The sequence below is a fragment of the Wasmannia auropunctata genome, unplaced genomic scaffold (assembly GCF_000956235.1).
Source record: "Wasmannia auropunctata unplaced genomic scaffold, wasmannia.A_1.0 LD336090.1, whole genome shotgun sequence".
Classification (NCBI taxonomy): Eukaryota; Metazoa; Arthropoda; class Insecta; order Hymenoptera; family Formicidae; genus Wasmannia; species Wasmannia auropunctata.
Genome location: NW_012026800.1, coordinates 3,345,266 through 3,360,651, shown reverse-complemented (window position 1 = coordinate 3,360,651; position 15,386 = coordinate 3,345,266). Strand labels below are relative to the sequence as shown.

The window sequence follows — 15,386 nt, the reverse complement described above, 5'->3', positions numbered from 1 at the left end:
GACTTTCAAAATTGGGTGACGGTAGTAGAGGAAGGCTGTTAAATCTATAATTTTCTTTTAGTCATTAAAGAGAATTAAAAGCAGACCAGGACTTTTGACGTTTCAAATACTTTTTCATATCCCTGACAGTTGCAGTTATTAAATAATTATGCGACTTTTGCAACTGCATTTTGATTTTTGTTGCTTTCTCCTAGAGTAATCTACTCATAATTATACGCGAAAAAGGACTCCTTTTCATTTGCACTATTTTATAGAATGACGTTCTATTTCCGTGACTTTTTTCGCCGGCAGCGATTTACGGTAGCGGTTCAAGCGTTTGGCGAGCCGCGCGCAAAACGGCCACGAGCCGCAGGAAACACACAGCTGGCAAGCATAATTCACATAGTTTATAATTGACGTGAGGAAAGCCCGCTGTGCAGACATCACGCGGATGATACGTGATGAAAGGCAATAGACGTAGACCTCGTTTCGCAGCCTCCCGGTAACAATTATGGCGTTAACGCGCACCTTCGAACCTCCATTGTCTCACATCCGAGGGGTAGAGGGATTGTCGCGGCCCGTCTGACGTTAATAATCGACTCTCTCTCTCGCCATCAAACTTTCCGCTTTGAGCCCAATGACGCAAACTACTGGTGACGTTACGAGACAACGGCATTATTGCGTGTCGATTGCGCCATTCCTTCGAGACTTACACGACTACCACGTGTATGTCCGCCTGCAAACGGCCTACAACTGCCCGGCTCGTGCCTCGTGCGTTTCCCAGCGGTTAATAAAAGAGAGTGCGTTCCCCGATCCATCATTCCTTCGAATAGTTCATCGGGGACGGTCTTGCGTCGTTCACGTCATGTGGAGCACGTGCATTGTTTCATCGGTGAACGTTTCTCGCGCAATCGGTATTTGCATGATCGATGAGGCGCTTGAGTCTTTTTATGACAAAAAGCAGAAAAATTTCAATGATAATCCGACATACCTAAATGACATTTTATACTTGCAACTTAATTAGAGAGAAATAACGTTTATTTTAATATAATTTTTTACTTTTGATTGATCACAGTACGCGATATTATTCACTGCTCGACATTCTGTCTAATATCTAATAATTAACTTTAAAAGCTTACGAAGAACCGCTAGTTTTTGTTGATTATGATATATTAAGTTCCATATAATATTTTTCTTGTTGCGTAGAATTTATAGGTATTTTTTTCGAACGACGAAACGATTTCGTTTCTATTTAATTGTTTTGAGATTATCCAGCGGTGTGTATGAAATTCCCAATTTTTTATGTTTCCGAATACGATTTTACCTGCAACCAAGACAGTTGCTAATGTTCGACGAAAATAATTTGACAAAAAATCATGTTGCCTTAAAACTAAAGTATTTTTAGAAAATAAAAATGTTTGATTATTGATATAATTAATTTATATTGTAGGAACTAGCGTTTTGTTTTTACAACTAAAAAGTTTTAAAGTCAGGATAATATATGTAATCCAATAGACATCACAATATGATATATGATAATAATAATGATGCCGTTATTAACATTTCAGAAAGCGCGCACGAAGATGAGGAGCAGTTGGCCAGGGGCGGCGCAACCCCTGGTGAAGACATCGCCAGTGAAGAGGACGACGGTCAAGGTGGCACGAACAACTTTCCCTTGAGAATGGCGTCCGGCACAACGAGGGGTCGAATCACCAGCATCACCGGCGGCTTCCTACGCGCGGAGCGCGCCGCCGGGCAGCATGTGAACTTCGACCCCGAAGCGCCTCCACTGCCGCCGACGCATGTCGTACAGACGACCTGTCTGCTCGAACGACCGGAAATTGACAAGAAAGTCAAGGTAACGAAAGATAACAAAAATTAACGCATATTATTTCAACAGAGAGAGAGAGAGAGAGTATTACGTGGCATCGAGCAAGGAGATAAATTGCTCTTTCGCCCGTGCGTGTTTGCGAGATAACGCAGATTTTAACAGAGAATAGTCGGGATCGTATTACTTCTAATTAAGCTCAGTGTCTAATTAAGCGAAATTAACTTTTAGTATATATATCAGCATTCTCGTATTTCCTCGAACGAAACAAAAGGATCACCTTACATCGTTAAGAGCGCTGCGACTTTCTTTATTTGAAACTCTTTGATTTATACATTATTCTCCTTATTGGCTTCGCTCTTCCCGGTATAATGAATACTAGAGAGCGGGATAACAGTTGTACCGTTAGCAATTTAAAACGATTCCGACGGTAATGATGCAGCGGAGGGGAAAAGGTTATCGGGTCGTAGGTTCTCCGCCGAGGACTGGAAATAAGTCGAGCGCACCGGCTCGTGGTTTCCGTCCGCATAAATTCCCCTCCTCCTCGCCGAGGCAGCAGGGAAACTTACAACTCGAGTTTGACGAGCGGCAAAAGAAGCGGAAACAGAAAGGGCCGGCGGCCGATAACGACGTTCCGATGCCGATCCAATTTGCGCGGCGCGGCTTGAGAATTACGAGAGAAGAGTGAGAGAAAAAGAGGGAGAGAGAAAAGGAAAAAAGCTGCTCTTCCGTTCTTTTATTGGGTCTCGCCGAATATTGGTCGCACGATAGCACGATTTGCCTCTTCTCTCCCTCTATTCGCCCGCCCGTTCGACGGAAAGAAACGAAGCACAGCTGGTACCCGGGCCGCGGATCAAGTTAGATTAAACCTTAACGCTGTTTCAATAACCACGTTTAACGCAGACGACGGCGCGCGATGGACCGGGCGTGATTATTTTAATTTGCACGGGGTCGGGTCCGCGAGGAGAGAGAACTGGCAGAGATGTTTAATATCAACCCGCGTATATGTACAACCGAAGCAATGCGACTGATCGATGCCGCAGACCTTTTAGCCTTCGAATAAAGCCAAACCCCTCTCGGCCGAATTTCTCTCGCTCGCTCGGCTGCACAGCGACTGACTGCATTATTTAGCGGCCAGGCGGATCTGCAAATAGCTTCGGTCTCCACATCGCGGCATTTCTGCGGCGCGTTTGTGGATAATTAATTGTATCATCTCGCGACGTGTGTGTGCGCGCGCGCGCGCGCGCTGAGAAGAAAGAAGGCACACGAAAATGGCTGTAAAGGGGATAAGCTAGCCCGACAAGGCGAACCGGAGAATGTGTCGCTTGGGGAAACTTTGTTTTTATACCGTACGACGTTCTCCGAGTCGAATTAAGTACAGAGGCGGATACGTATACGCGTGCGTATTCTCGGGCATTCGTGCTGAGCAGCTATATCAGAAAAGTTTTTCGTTTCGTTTTTTTACCGTCTCGTAAAACGGCAAGTAGATTGCAATTCCTAAAAGGATATGAGAACGACGAGCGAACGATCTCCCGATCTTCCGACTTTGCGTTTCCTGCAGGGATCGGGATCACCGCCCATCAGGAATGCCACCCTCGTGACGCTTTGCCGCCGTAACACGCACTTCGCACACGCGGTGCACCGTGTGGAACACGCGTTTAATCTATTTAGGGATGAAAAGCTCTATGGAGAGAGAAAGAGAGAGAGCGAGAGAGAGAGAGAGAGAGAGGGAGAAGGCAGGCAGGTTGCTTTCATCTTTTAGTGCCTCGTAAATGTCCTCGAGTGAGCTCGCGCAGCGAGAGAGACCGCAGCCACTGAATCCTGGTGTGTTACGTGACCGAATTTCGTGACCACCCTCGTCGCGAGCTTCAAACAGTCAATTTTTGATGGAATTAGCATTGGTTAAGAAAAGACACCAAAACCCCGCCGTGTCTCTTAATTGTTAATCACAGCAGCCGAAGTATTTTCGTTCAAGCTATTTTTATTGCGTGATGTATAATACATATACAAAGCCTTTTATTAATTGCATCGGTATACAGTCGAACCTCGCTAACTCAAGGAAAGAGCTAAACGCCTAAACTCTTCGAGTTATAGAGTTTTCGACGAGTTTCTTATCGAAATTCGAGTAAAAGAGGGCCGTTAACATACATGAAAATTCGACTTACGGAGGTTTTGTTATACGAGAGTTTATAATTTTCCGATTATAATGAATTTTTTTCCTTTTAAAGGAAAAAAATTTAATATTTGACAGTAAATTATTTATTGTATATGTCATAAATGTAATCATAAAACATAATACTCAACTATTACTCATGATTACACGTATAGCTACAACTTCGAATTATAGAGGCAGCAATAATAAAAGTTCGATTTATATAGAAATGAACTTTGACTTGTAGAGATCTGGCTACTTTAAATTCGAGTTACAGAGGTTCGAGTTATCGAGATACGACTGTACATGCTTGGATTTTGAGAAAGATTCGTTTCCGCCTTTCTCTCAAAAATTTTATTTGAATTTTGTACTAGCGAAATTCATGCTCTCTCCTTCACACACGCTGTTTTATAAATAGTTACAGACAATACGGCTTGTCGACAATAGAGTATTCATTGTGCAGAAGATCATAGAAATATAATATAACGCTACAGAGAACGCGCATATATCACCGATGCTAGTGTATGCCGTCACGAATGCGAGGCGCGAATAGTAGATAGAGACAGTTTAGTCAGACAGGGAGACAGTGGTGGCAGACTGCACGTGGAGCCGGTGTATATGGAGACAGTCGAATGCGGGGACAGTAGAAATACAATCCGAATGCAGACGGCGAGTCAGCTAAATAGACGTTAAAGACGGCAAATACAGTCTGCGCAAGATATGTACAAAGTGGGCTGTTGGAGACACGTGTGTGTCTGTTTACAATTGCATCAATTAAGACAAACAATGAAAACGTCATTTTTCTTAATAATGACTAATTAAGTGCAAAAATTTCAGCAAACTATTTATTTAAATTGTAATTAAATTAAATAATTTTTATGTTGATCGATTTTTTTAAAGGGACAAATTATTTATTTTAGCTCTTGAAATATTTTTCTCCGCTGTTAAAGTAGCAAAAATATATCTTCAAGATAGAAATTTTCCTATATAAAATAATCTAAAATATAAACTATTACTCAAACTCCTGAAATCCGAATGGGACTTTTCAAACAAAATAAATGCATACGTTGCTGATTGCCGTGATTGTAAAATTTATAACATAAAATCTCTAAGTACGTACGTACGTTGCGATGTCGAGTGATTCCTTAATGACGGGATTTATAGGCCACGTTAAGTGTCTGCTTGCCAAGAGTGCACGCCGCGCTGAGACACGAAATCCTTTCCGATGTTCCGCGTAACGAAGGCATTGAGGCGAGGCATTTAATCCACGATGGCAGAGTGAAATGCCACTGGCTGGCGGGCGTTCCTGCATTTTCCTGCCAGCGGTGGATTTAATCCTGTTTGTAAAACAGTCTCGTCAAAAACAACTTTTCGTTGGAAGGGGGGAAAAAATCCGGGTAAAGAGTCCTCCCGCGAAATCAAGATAGAGTTCACTCGCGGATCAGTCTCTCCCTTTCTCCCTTAGGGATTTTGCATTGTCTTACGAAAACAGACGCTTCGAAAAATAGTGATGAGGGATCTTCTCGTAAAGTGGAAATCAATATCCGAGATTGGGGGCTTCGATACAATTCACGCGCGAGGCGAGGGATTTGCTCTTCCCCCATGTACTCCGAGCCTCCTGTAATAATTTTGTGACATAATACGAGAAAATCCGAAAGCACTTTAGAGCTTGGAAAAAGATTCGAGAGCTACGGAAAGTTATTTGCCTTTATGTCGCGTCTTTAAGGAACGTTATTAATTTAAAGCAAAGGGAAAATGCTGGAAAAATAGAGTCAATTAAACAATAATTTGATACTTAGAATTAGATAGTATGTGTGTTCTAACATATTCTCGGATGAATTAAATTATGTTCCAGAGCTACGATTGGTAATTACAATTATATAATTATAGTGATGCTTATATATAATTACGAATTTTCTTAACTTATGTATTTTTCGTACACATATCATGTTCATAGCTTTCAAACTTCAAAAGGGTTTACACGCTCAGATTTTTGGATCGATTGGTTCAAAACGCAAACTCTGATTTATTTAAACAAGAGGTGAATAAGTTAAATTATGTTCCTGAGCTACAATTGATAATTATAATTATATATAACTACAAAATACTTATATATAATTACGAATTTTCTCAACTCATGTATTTTTCGCACACATATCATGTTCATAGCTTTCAAGCTTCAAAAGGGTTTACACGCTCAGATTTTTGGATCGGTTGATTCAAAACGCAGACTATAATCTATTTAAACAAGGAGCGAGAAGAAGACGCGAAAGCGTCCGCGGACGCGAGGTGCAGGAGAGGGATACAAGCAGGTGTATATTCCAGCACGACGACGCGCTCGAGACACTAGAATATAATACCGCGAAGGTCGGACATTGACAACGAGTGTTTGCTAAGGGCGCACCTTAATTGTCGAACCGGCGCACCCTCGGCAAACACCGTCTATCATACGCGTGCCTTTACGGCCCGCTAAGGCCCGCGCGCGACCCTTTTTCGCCCCCGTATGACGGCCGTGCGTTCGTCTCTCCTAAAAGTGGATTTCGATCAAGGTGAAGTTTCCTCCTCCGCCCCTCTCCCGATCATGCGAAATACCGACGTAGGCCCTTGGGTCAAGATTTGCGTTCGAGAGTTGCACCCTCCCGCGCGCGCGAGCGCGCATCCGCGATACGTCGCGCACACGTGTCCGACATTTATGGATCGAGTTTCGAACAACATAATGCAGACGCTATCTCGCCGTGCACGGCAGATATCACGACGACGGGATGAATTCGTTGCGAAAGGGGGAAGCGCGCGTATGTATATGCATGTATCTCGCCGCGCCGGGAGTGCTTCAATAACTTTCGATAATCGATAATAAAACAGCTAATTCACGGCCCGCCTCGGTGCATCCCTGTTTATGACAATGTAAAATTGATTGCGCAAACGAATGTACAAACCGGCACGGGCGAGCGACAATTAAAACGTGTCGCTAAGCAAATTTTATATTTATGGCCTTTATATACATGAAATATACACGATCAAACGGAATTCATATTTGTGTCAACGTTGAAACATAATTTGTACACCGCTCGACGATAATTCGGTTTTCGTTATAAAGTTTTATGCCGTTCCCGCTGGCAATTTCAATATCAACTTCAAGCTGCTCTAAAATATTGCCGCGCACCCAATTTAATTTAATAGCACAACAAATTAATGTCATCAAATTATACTCTTCGAATGCGAATAGATAATACGGGAATAACGTAGAGAGAATAGGGTTTAATTTCAGCTTGATTTCACAAACAAACTTTATATTAGCGGAATATTAAACGTTTAACTTTTTTTGCGATTTATCGTGTCCGATGTTAGGAAAAAAAGCTCATGAGAAATGGTCACGTATGACTAAAGCTTTCATTATATTAATCGCGTAATCAATGAAAGAGTCAGGGGGGAGGGGATACGTAGATCAAAGAGAGCGACCGATCGCGATGCGAGGCACGCATTGTGCAGAATATGCAATGTTACGTTACATTCCTCGAATGCAGTTATGAGGGACCCCTACAATTGATCCTCCTCCGGGGTGCATTTCACCTCGTTAACTGCTCCCTCGCACACACGAACGCATACGCTCGTTCCAGATTCGGTATGCAACTTCCGCGCGAGTGGCGCCGGCGCAAAATCACGTAGCGAGCGTTGAATCGTGCATGACCGCCACAATGGGACGGCGGGGAACGAGGACTAGGGCCACTAGACCTCGTCGGAAATACGTGTGACTTAACGCACGTTTTGTTAACAGCGCGACAACGGCGCGTTGAACCGTAAAGCGAGGCGAAAAAACATTTAGAGACACGGGTATATACGCGCGCGAGCGGGTATATCGGTGCTGTTATATAAAGAAACGCCGGAAGAGAAGACGTAACACCCGGAGAAATACGACCGACTTCGCGTTTCTCTCGCGTAGGCGGTAGTTACGGAAATTACGTTTTTAGAAACGCTGCTTGTCTTCCAGAAGAAACTCCCTCTTCCCCGTGAGATTTACATTAAACAATACCCCGGAACGCTCCTAATATATCTCGCAAAATTTCGAAGGAACGTTTATTAACTTCCGGACTTAAGCGTTCGTGAGTTAACTAATATTATATAAAGTATAATAACAGCAATAATAATAATAATAATAATAATAATAACTTTATTAAATGCAATACTAGATATTAATGTTACATAAATTAATATACAAAGAAAAGAGTGATTATGTCGCAAGTAAGAAATACCAAAGCAGATGAGAGCTGTGTGAAGTTAGCCCCCCCCCCCTCCACTGAAAATTTACTAACAACCACTCGATTGATAATATTAGTAGTCGTTTGATAATATTTGGTAGTCCATTTTTGATGATCGGTAGTCAAAGTTGTAAATAGTAATATGAAAAAAAGACATGTGCGCGAAGTTAGCCGCTCCTTTCTCAAAATATGACTTTCCAGACTGCGACCATATTTTGCGAAAAGAGGGACTATCTTCACACGCGTATGTCTTTTTTCATTAAACATTATTATTTACAACTTTGACTAATCAAGCATTGAGAATGGATTATCAAATACTACCAAACGATCAATCAAATGGTATGGTCGTTTGTGGATTTTTAGTAGTGGGGAGCCAACTTCACACAGCTGCAGATGAGGCAGCTGAGCAGCTTATGTGATGCCTTACTTGATTATTAATAAATAAGCATACAATTATTATAGTTTAAATGTAACAAATTTATTTGTACAAATAGATACACTAAAGAAATTAAACAAAAATATAAGGATTTTATGCGCAAGTTACTGTAAATGTAAAATTCAACAAAATTACGCCTAGTACGTATAGACGTTCGCGGGCGAATAAGATAAAATTATTGCGCTTATAGAGGCACAGCATACACGGCATGATGGAGGAAGAGAACGTCGTGAGACCTCATCAGGAAATGGCCAGCCTGACGGGTCAGGACAAGAAATATCTTCTCGCCGTCGAGCGCGGAGACGTGGCTACCGTCAGAAGGTCAGTTGAAATTTATGGTTAAAAATTTATGGATATATCGTTGACTTTCTTATTAGCAGAAAAGAAACACACACACACGTACAGAACAAAAAATGAATTTCTTGGTTAACGTGTACTTTATTTTTAAGACTATAATTTCATTTACTTAATTTAACATCGACGGATGCACCGCGAAATTTTTATAACGTAAAACTCCAGGCAGATTGCCGGTTTTTAATAGCCCGGGAATATTGCGTGTATATATATATATATATATATATATATATATATATATAAATGTTATATTTATAAAGAGAGAATTATCTTTTCCTCCGCCTCTTTTTTCCCTTCTTTCTTTTTATTTAATATACTATATATATAAGAAAAAAGAGACGGAGGAGAAGGTAATTCTCTCTTTATAGACATAACATTTTTATTTAAGCAAAGAAATAGCTTATTTATAAACGAATATGCATAGAACATGAGTTTTAGCTTGTTTGCACACACGCGTATCCTCTTACAAGCCTCTCTATCTCTTTATTCTTTCGTTTCTTCGCGAATTAAGGGTACGATTATCGTACAGCCTCGTTATCCTAACAGAGCTATTATAAGAAATGCGTGGACACGTGCGCACGCATGCACGTGCTGGCGAAAATAGGTAATTGTGTCGAACGTGGGATTTGTGTCGTGCGAGCAGGTATATCTAGCGACAGAAGAGGAGAAAATTCTTTCGTAAAGAAAAAAAGAAGGAACACGAGCTAATGTCAATAAACTTTTCCAAGGAAGTTGACTGTGTTGCAACGTTACGTGGAAATTTTATTTTACTTGAACTTTCTGGAACAAGTCTTATTATAGTTTATGACGCTAATGTTCATTTCTACCGATATAGATTAACTATAATCTTGGTTTAATTTACTCCTTGCCTTCTTCTAACTCTTAGAACACCGGAAGAAGAGAAAAAGTAAATTAAATCGAGATTAAAGTTACTCTATCTTTGTAAAAACAGGCATAATTCGACTTTGACATGCGTGTTTTACAAAAATATATTGTATTACACTTATCATCATGTAATATTACTTAATCTCATTATCGCAAAGACGTTTCAGTATCTAAAAATGCAAAACGTATAAAAGAATTAAGACAGCCTTTAAATTGTTCTCTCAGTTTCTTATTAATTAATTCATACCGTGCCTAACATTATTGCGCAAAATAATTTGTTACTGTGCCGTATCACATTCTCGAAATGTATATGAGCTCCCGCCGGTCGTGTGATCTTCTAATTATCTTATGAAAGCTTGCTCGCGCGATTTCGAAACTTTCAGGAATTCTCTCTGCTATGCTCTCATGTTAGCGTAATTGAAACTGATTGCTATCCATGATTAACTTCTCACTCTCGCGAAATTCCTTCGTTATAACTTAAAATTTGACATCACTGTTCTGTGATTTTGACAAAACACATTTGACAAAACAATCCACTTGAAAAAGACAGGTTTCTCTGTAACTTTCGATAGCTATATTATCAAATAAATTTATTAAGTTATACAAACTCCCTCTCAAAGCTATCGGATTTTCTTTGTACTACAAATTCTTTACTGACTTGGAATAAAATTTTCCTTGAAGAGCATTTATAGTTTTTCGAATAATTAACAAATAAAAACATGGAATTTTTAATAAATTAAGTTTCAGAAGAAAAGTAAATGATAAAATTATATTATACAAATTCAATATATTATACAATTCCAAGTAGAATCTAATAGAATTTTAATTTGAAACATATTAGAAATATGTTTCAATGCTAAAAATAGAAGAGATCCGATAAACGATATTTATTTCGCTTGATATCGTTATTCCGAAAAATTATTCTTTAAACCGTGAGAGTTCGCTAGAAAGATATCCGGTAGTTTTTCTATGTATGTTTGTACCTACAAATTCTAAACGGTAATTCATCAATCTTCCGAAATACCCTGTCACTGCAGAATGCTCAACAAAGCCCACGAGGACAACATTAACGTTAACTGCGTGGATCCTCTCGGACGATCGGCTCTCCTCATGGCGATCGATAATGAAAATTTAGAGATGGTGGATCTTTTAATACAGCACAAGGTCGATACCAAGGATGCGCTCCTTCATGCCATCTCCGAGGAATTCGTTGAGGCGGTGGAGGTTCTTTTAGAGCATGAGGAGACCCTTCACAGGAACGGCGAACCACACGTAAGTGTCTATATTCACATCTTTTACTGAATAAGAGTAAAAGAGAGAAAGAGAGAGAAAGAGAAATATATAATCATTCTATAATATAATTTATTAATCAGCTTTATTTAATTTAAAAAATGTAAACATTTTTTATAACATTGAAATTATATATTCCTTGTTTGTACATTTTAATTAATAAAAGCCAACGATACTGTAGTAGTTTGCAGACCGCGTTGTCTAACTGAATAATAATCTCGCAAAACTTTTACGTGAAATATATGTGAAATAACGTACCTACATTCTAGTTTTACGATCGAACTTTACGTCGCATCGTGGTGTATCTGTAGCAGCATAAACTAGCGCGGGCGAAGTAGGTAAAATATGTAGATAAAAGCTGATTGAAGCCCGTAAATCGATTACTCGTCGTGTCGGTTGCCCCACAAAACGATTTTTCCGTACTTTACTCCGACATCAAGTGGTCTCTCCATCTCCGTCATAAAGACAAAATCTGTCAAAGTATAAAGTCATTCGCGACGGCAATGCGGTAAATCTGGGGGGTAGGCAGGAGAGCGCGGGAACGAGCTTGCAAGGGTGCGGGGGGAGGGAGGAGAGAAAAACGTAAAAGAATACGAAATTTCGAACAGAGCTCTCTAATCGGCTTTAGCAAGAGAAATCAGCTTACGCGGAACTTCAACGGAATGATATTCGGAGTCCGAAAGGGATGGGCGAATTCATTATATGGGGAGAATTGGTTCCCCGTGAAGAAAGGGGCTACCACCCGTGACGATGACTGATTAAGCCGATCAACGCTGGCTACAATATGGCAGCGCGAGTCTGCACTAAAGGGGAGATCATTTGTCGATTGCTTACGCGAAAAAAAAATTCTTTATTTCGATAAATCGACTTATTGATCCACTTCATCGTCGAGTCATCATTGGCATTTGGCATTATTTTATCGGAGGCTCGTTAAAAAGACACGTTACAATTGAGATCAAGTGTCAATTGTACTCGACGAAGTGGTAACTGCAAGAGGCGACTTGTGGATGATAATTTTAGACCGCATGGAGTTAAATAAAAAAGACGCGAACAAAAGACTGTCGAGCGATTTTTATGAAAGTAATTAAGACAATTGCGGTTTAATTCTTTAGAGCTGGGAGGCTCTACCACCTGACACAGCCACGTTCACGCCCGACATTACGCCGTTGATCCTGTCGGCCCACAGGGACAACTACGAAATTATAAAGATTCTTCTGGATCGCGGATCCACCCTGCCGATGCCGCACGACGTTCGCTGTGGGTAAGAATCACGAAAATTCATTAAATTGTTCCCTGGAATTTTCATATAAATTACAACTCACACTGTACATCGTCTTGCACATTTTGCGCGGTTTATTCTTATCAAACTTATCAAATATTCAGAACGTTTTAAAGCTCTTGTACATCTTCGGGTTTTACACTCGCGATAAAAAAGTCGCGACTTTTATTTTAATAACGTAGCTTTCCCGAGATATCCTATTTAGTTATTAAGCAGAAGATGAAAGCGGATTACGGATAACGAAAGTATATAAATGCTTTACGCAGATATTGAACAATTCAGACACTTACCTCTTAACAAAGTTAACTTTTTTTTTTTTAATGTGTGTGTGACACAAGCATTAATTAATCTCTTTATAAGTGTGTTATAAAAAGTGACCGGTCGTTAATCCCTAACTAAGACCGCTCTTTTGGGGCTAATAATTAGTTACCTTGACCGGTTTATCGTCTTATCCCTTTGTGCAGGCGCGTCAAGAGCTAATTAAATTAGGCTAAGCGTACATGAGCGCCGCGTTACCGCCGCTCTCTAAGGGAAAATTTAATCTGTGTAATCACATTGCATTAAGCCTCGTAACTTTTTGTTTCATTATCTTACGCCGCGCATTGCGAAACTGCGGAAAATTTTATGAATCGACATAACTAAGCGATAAGCAAAGGAAGAAGTTTATATTACGTCGTAATATGAACTACGAGCGTAATGAAAACGATATCGTTCGCTCGGCTAAAACACACTCGTACGTAAGGGAGAGATAGAGTAGTTTTAAACACGAGGCAGTTTTGAACAACAATATTTTTCGTGGGTGTTTCGCGTGAAGAGGTGCCATTTTTCGGACAAAAGCTGCACCGAGTGCAGAGTACTTACATTCATCACCCATAGCGCGCAGCTTTTGTTCGAAAAATAACGTTCTCTTTTCGCTCCCGAAAATTTACGCGAAAAATATTATTTAAAGCCGTCTCTTTATACGTTAAAAACTATTTGTTTTGTTCATAAACTCGGGAGGAGAGCATAAAGCGAAATAGCGCGGGACCAACTTCCTCTCGATTCGAAAACTAGACTTCCCGTCGCGTAACACTCGAAACTTTGATAAAAGAGAACTCAGTTGGCGTAAAGGATGATGTAACGTCGCGAGACGGGCGGACACGGCCACACGGGAAATATTCGAGAAAACGGTGAACGCGCGCCGGGCAACTCAGCCACCGCGCGGGCCGTTTTCATCTCGGACTTATTGTTGCCATTTGTTATTTATTCCAGATGCGACGAGTGCGTGACATCGAGGATGGAGGATTCCCTGAGGCATTCGAGGAGTCGAATAAACGCCTATCGGGCATTGGCGTCGCCGTCCTTGATAGCACTGTCGTCTAAGGATCCCATCCTGACTGCTTTCGAGCTCTCCTGGGAACTTCGACGGCTTTCGTTCTTGGAGCACGAGTTCAAGTGCGAGTATCAGGCAAGAAATTGATGTTTCCCTATTACTCGTGAATATTACTGTTCGTAAACACAATATCGTTTTGTCCGCTGGATTTTTGCATATGAAATGCCGAATGTCGAAAGCTTTCGATTTTATCTATGCAACGTTTTATGAAACAAACATCGAATGACATGTTTTATTTATAAAAACATGCTTCATTTGCTGTAAAATGTTCCCGATTTTTCAACAGTAAATTGTAAATTACTTTTTCAGAAATTATTTGAAGATCGTGTGATTGAAATCGACATTTTACATATACAACAATCTAACAGTTATTATTTTTAAAAACAGAAAATAGTAATTCAATCTAATAGAAAGGGGTTTTTATTTTGTTTTAACGAATTTGTCGATTAATATTTTTGGAAAGCGTTAAACATATATTTTATATTGTATTTATTATTTAGATTATTTTTTATTTTATTTATATAGGTATATATAAATATATATAGATATTTATTTATATTAAAAAATATTTATATTTTATTATTATTTTTTTTATATAAATTTATATAAATTTTATTTGAAATGCACAAGAATGCAAACAATACATGCCTCTGTAGATACCTTGCATTTTTTTGAAAGCAGAGAAAGAAGTCAAAAAAGGAATTAAAAAAGGAAATATAAAAAAAATGTATAAATTTCTACCATGTTGAAATTACGTAATCACAGCTTTTTATATCATGAATTTATGGTAGTTAAATAATTAAAATTCTTCAAACGACTCGCTGGCTTTTCAAGCTGCGAATTAAGACACACGCGTTGCTTCTCTCGACGATGCTTCTTCCTTCCAGCGCAGCGGTATTCGCGAAACAAATTTATCTCGGTTAGCGAGACACGGCAGTTAACACGTGCTTTCCTTAATTCAGCGGTCGTGCAGATGTACATACGTCCGCGCTTTCCTTTCGTCGTCCCTTTCGACTCTCGAGCATGAGAGCTCGAGAGAAAGCGCGTTCCACTCTCGCGAAAGCTCCACGTTAGCTTCTCTCTTTCCCGCCTCTTTACGTTGCTTAAGTGGCGAAAGTTTAAGTTGCTCACCACGCTCGAGCAACTTTTGATTTATACGCGCATAAATCGCATTTTGCAGTAGCAATACACCGAGCAAGCGGCGTGCTATCGAGTTGCTTTATAGTTTCCCTGCCACGCCCTTTGTTCCTCCCTTTTCTCAGCCTCATCAACGTTCCGGTTTCCTCTTCGACCCTTTCTCATACCCTTTCCAGCCTCGTTTCTTTGACCCTATGTTCCTCATTCACCCACTTTTTCTTTGGAAAACTCCGCCTTTTTGCTCCCACTTTGCTGTTGTGTCGTTCCCCCCAGCACTTTCAAGTGTCGATCTTGAGGTACGGCTCGATGAAGACGACTTCGAAAGTAAAGTGAATGGAAGCTTGATAAATTGCCGTGAATCCTTCCCCGTTTTTTTTCCATTCTTTCCTCGTTTTATCCTTATTTGTTCTTTTTTTTT

The 15,386-nt window shown here is 40.2% G+C and overlaps 1 protein-coding gene across 1 annotated transcript in view; it reads left to right on the top strand.

Moving 5' to 3' along the window:
- Nucleotides 1-1,616: 1,616 nt before the first annotated feature.
- LOC105447943 (transient receptor potential-gamma protein) overlaps nt 1,617-15,386 on the top strand; it is a 28,308-nt gene continuing 14,538 nt past the window's right edge. Inside the window, exons 1-5 of the mRNA XM_011686266.1 lie at nt 1,617-1,837; nt 8,842-8,972; nt 10,928-11,162; nt 12,293-12,441; nt 13,711-13,906. Of these exons, the coding sequence (XP_011684568.1) occupies nt 1,661-1,837; nt 8,842-8,972; nt 10,928-11,162; nt 12,293-12,441; nt 13,711-13,906 (888 nt within the window). The 5' untranslated portion in view covers nt 1,617-1,660. The remainder of the gene's footprint in view (nt 1,838-8,841; nt 8,973-10,927; nt 11,163-12,292; nt 12,442-13,710; nt 13,907-15,386) is intronic.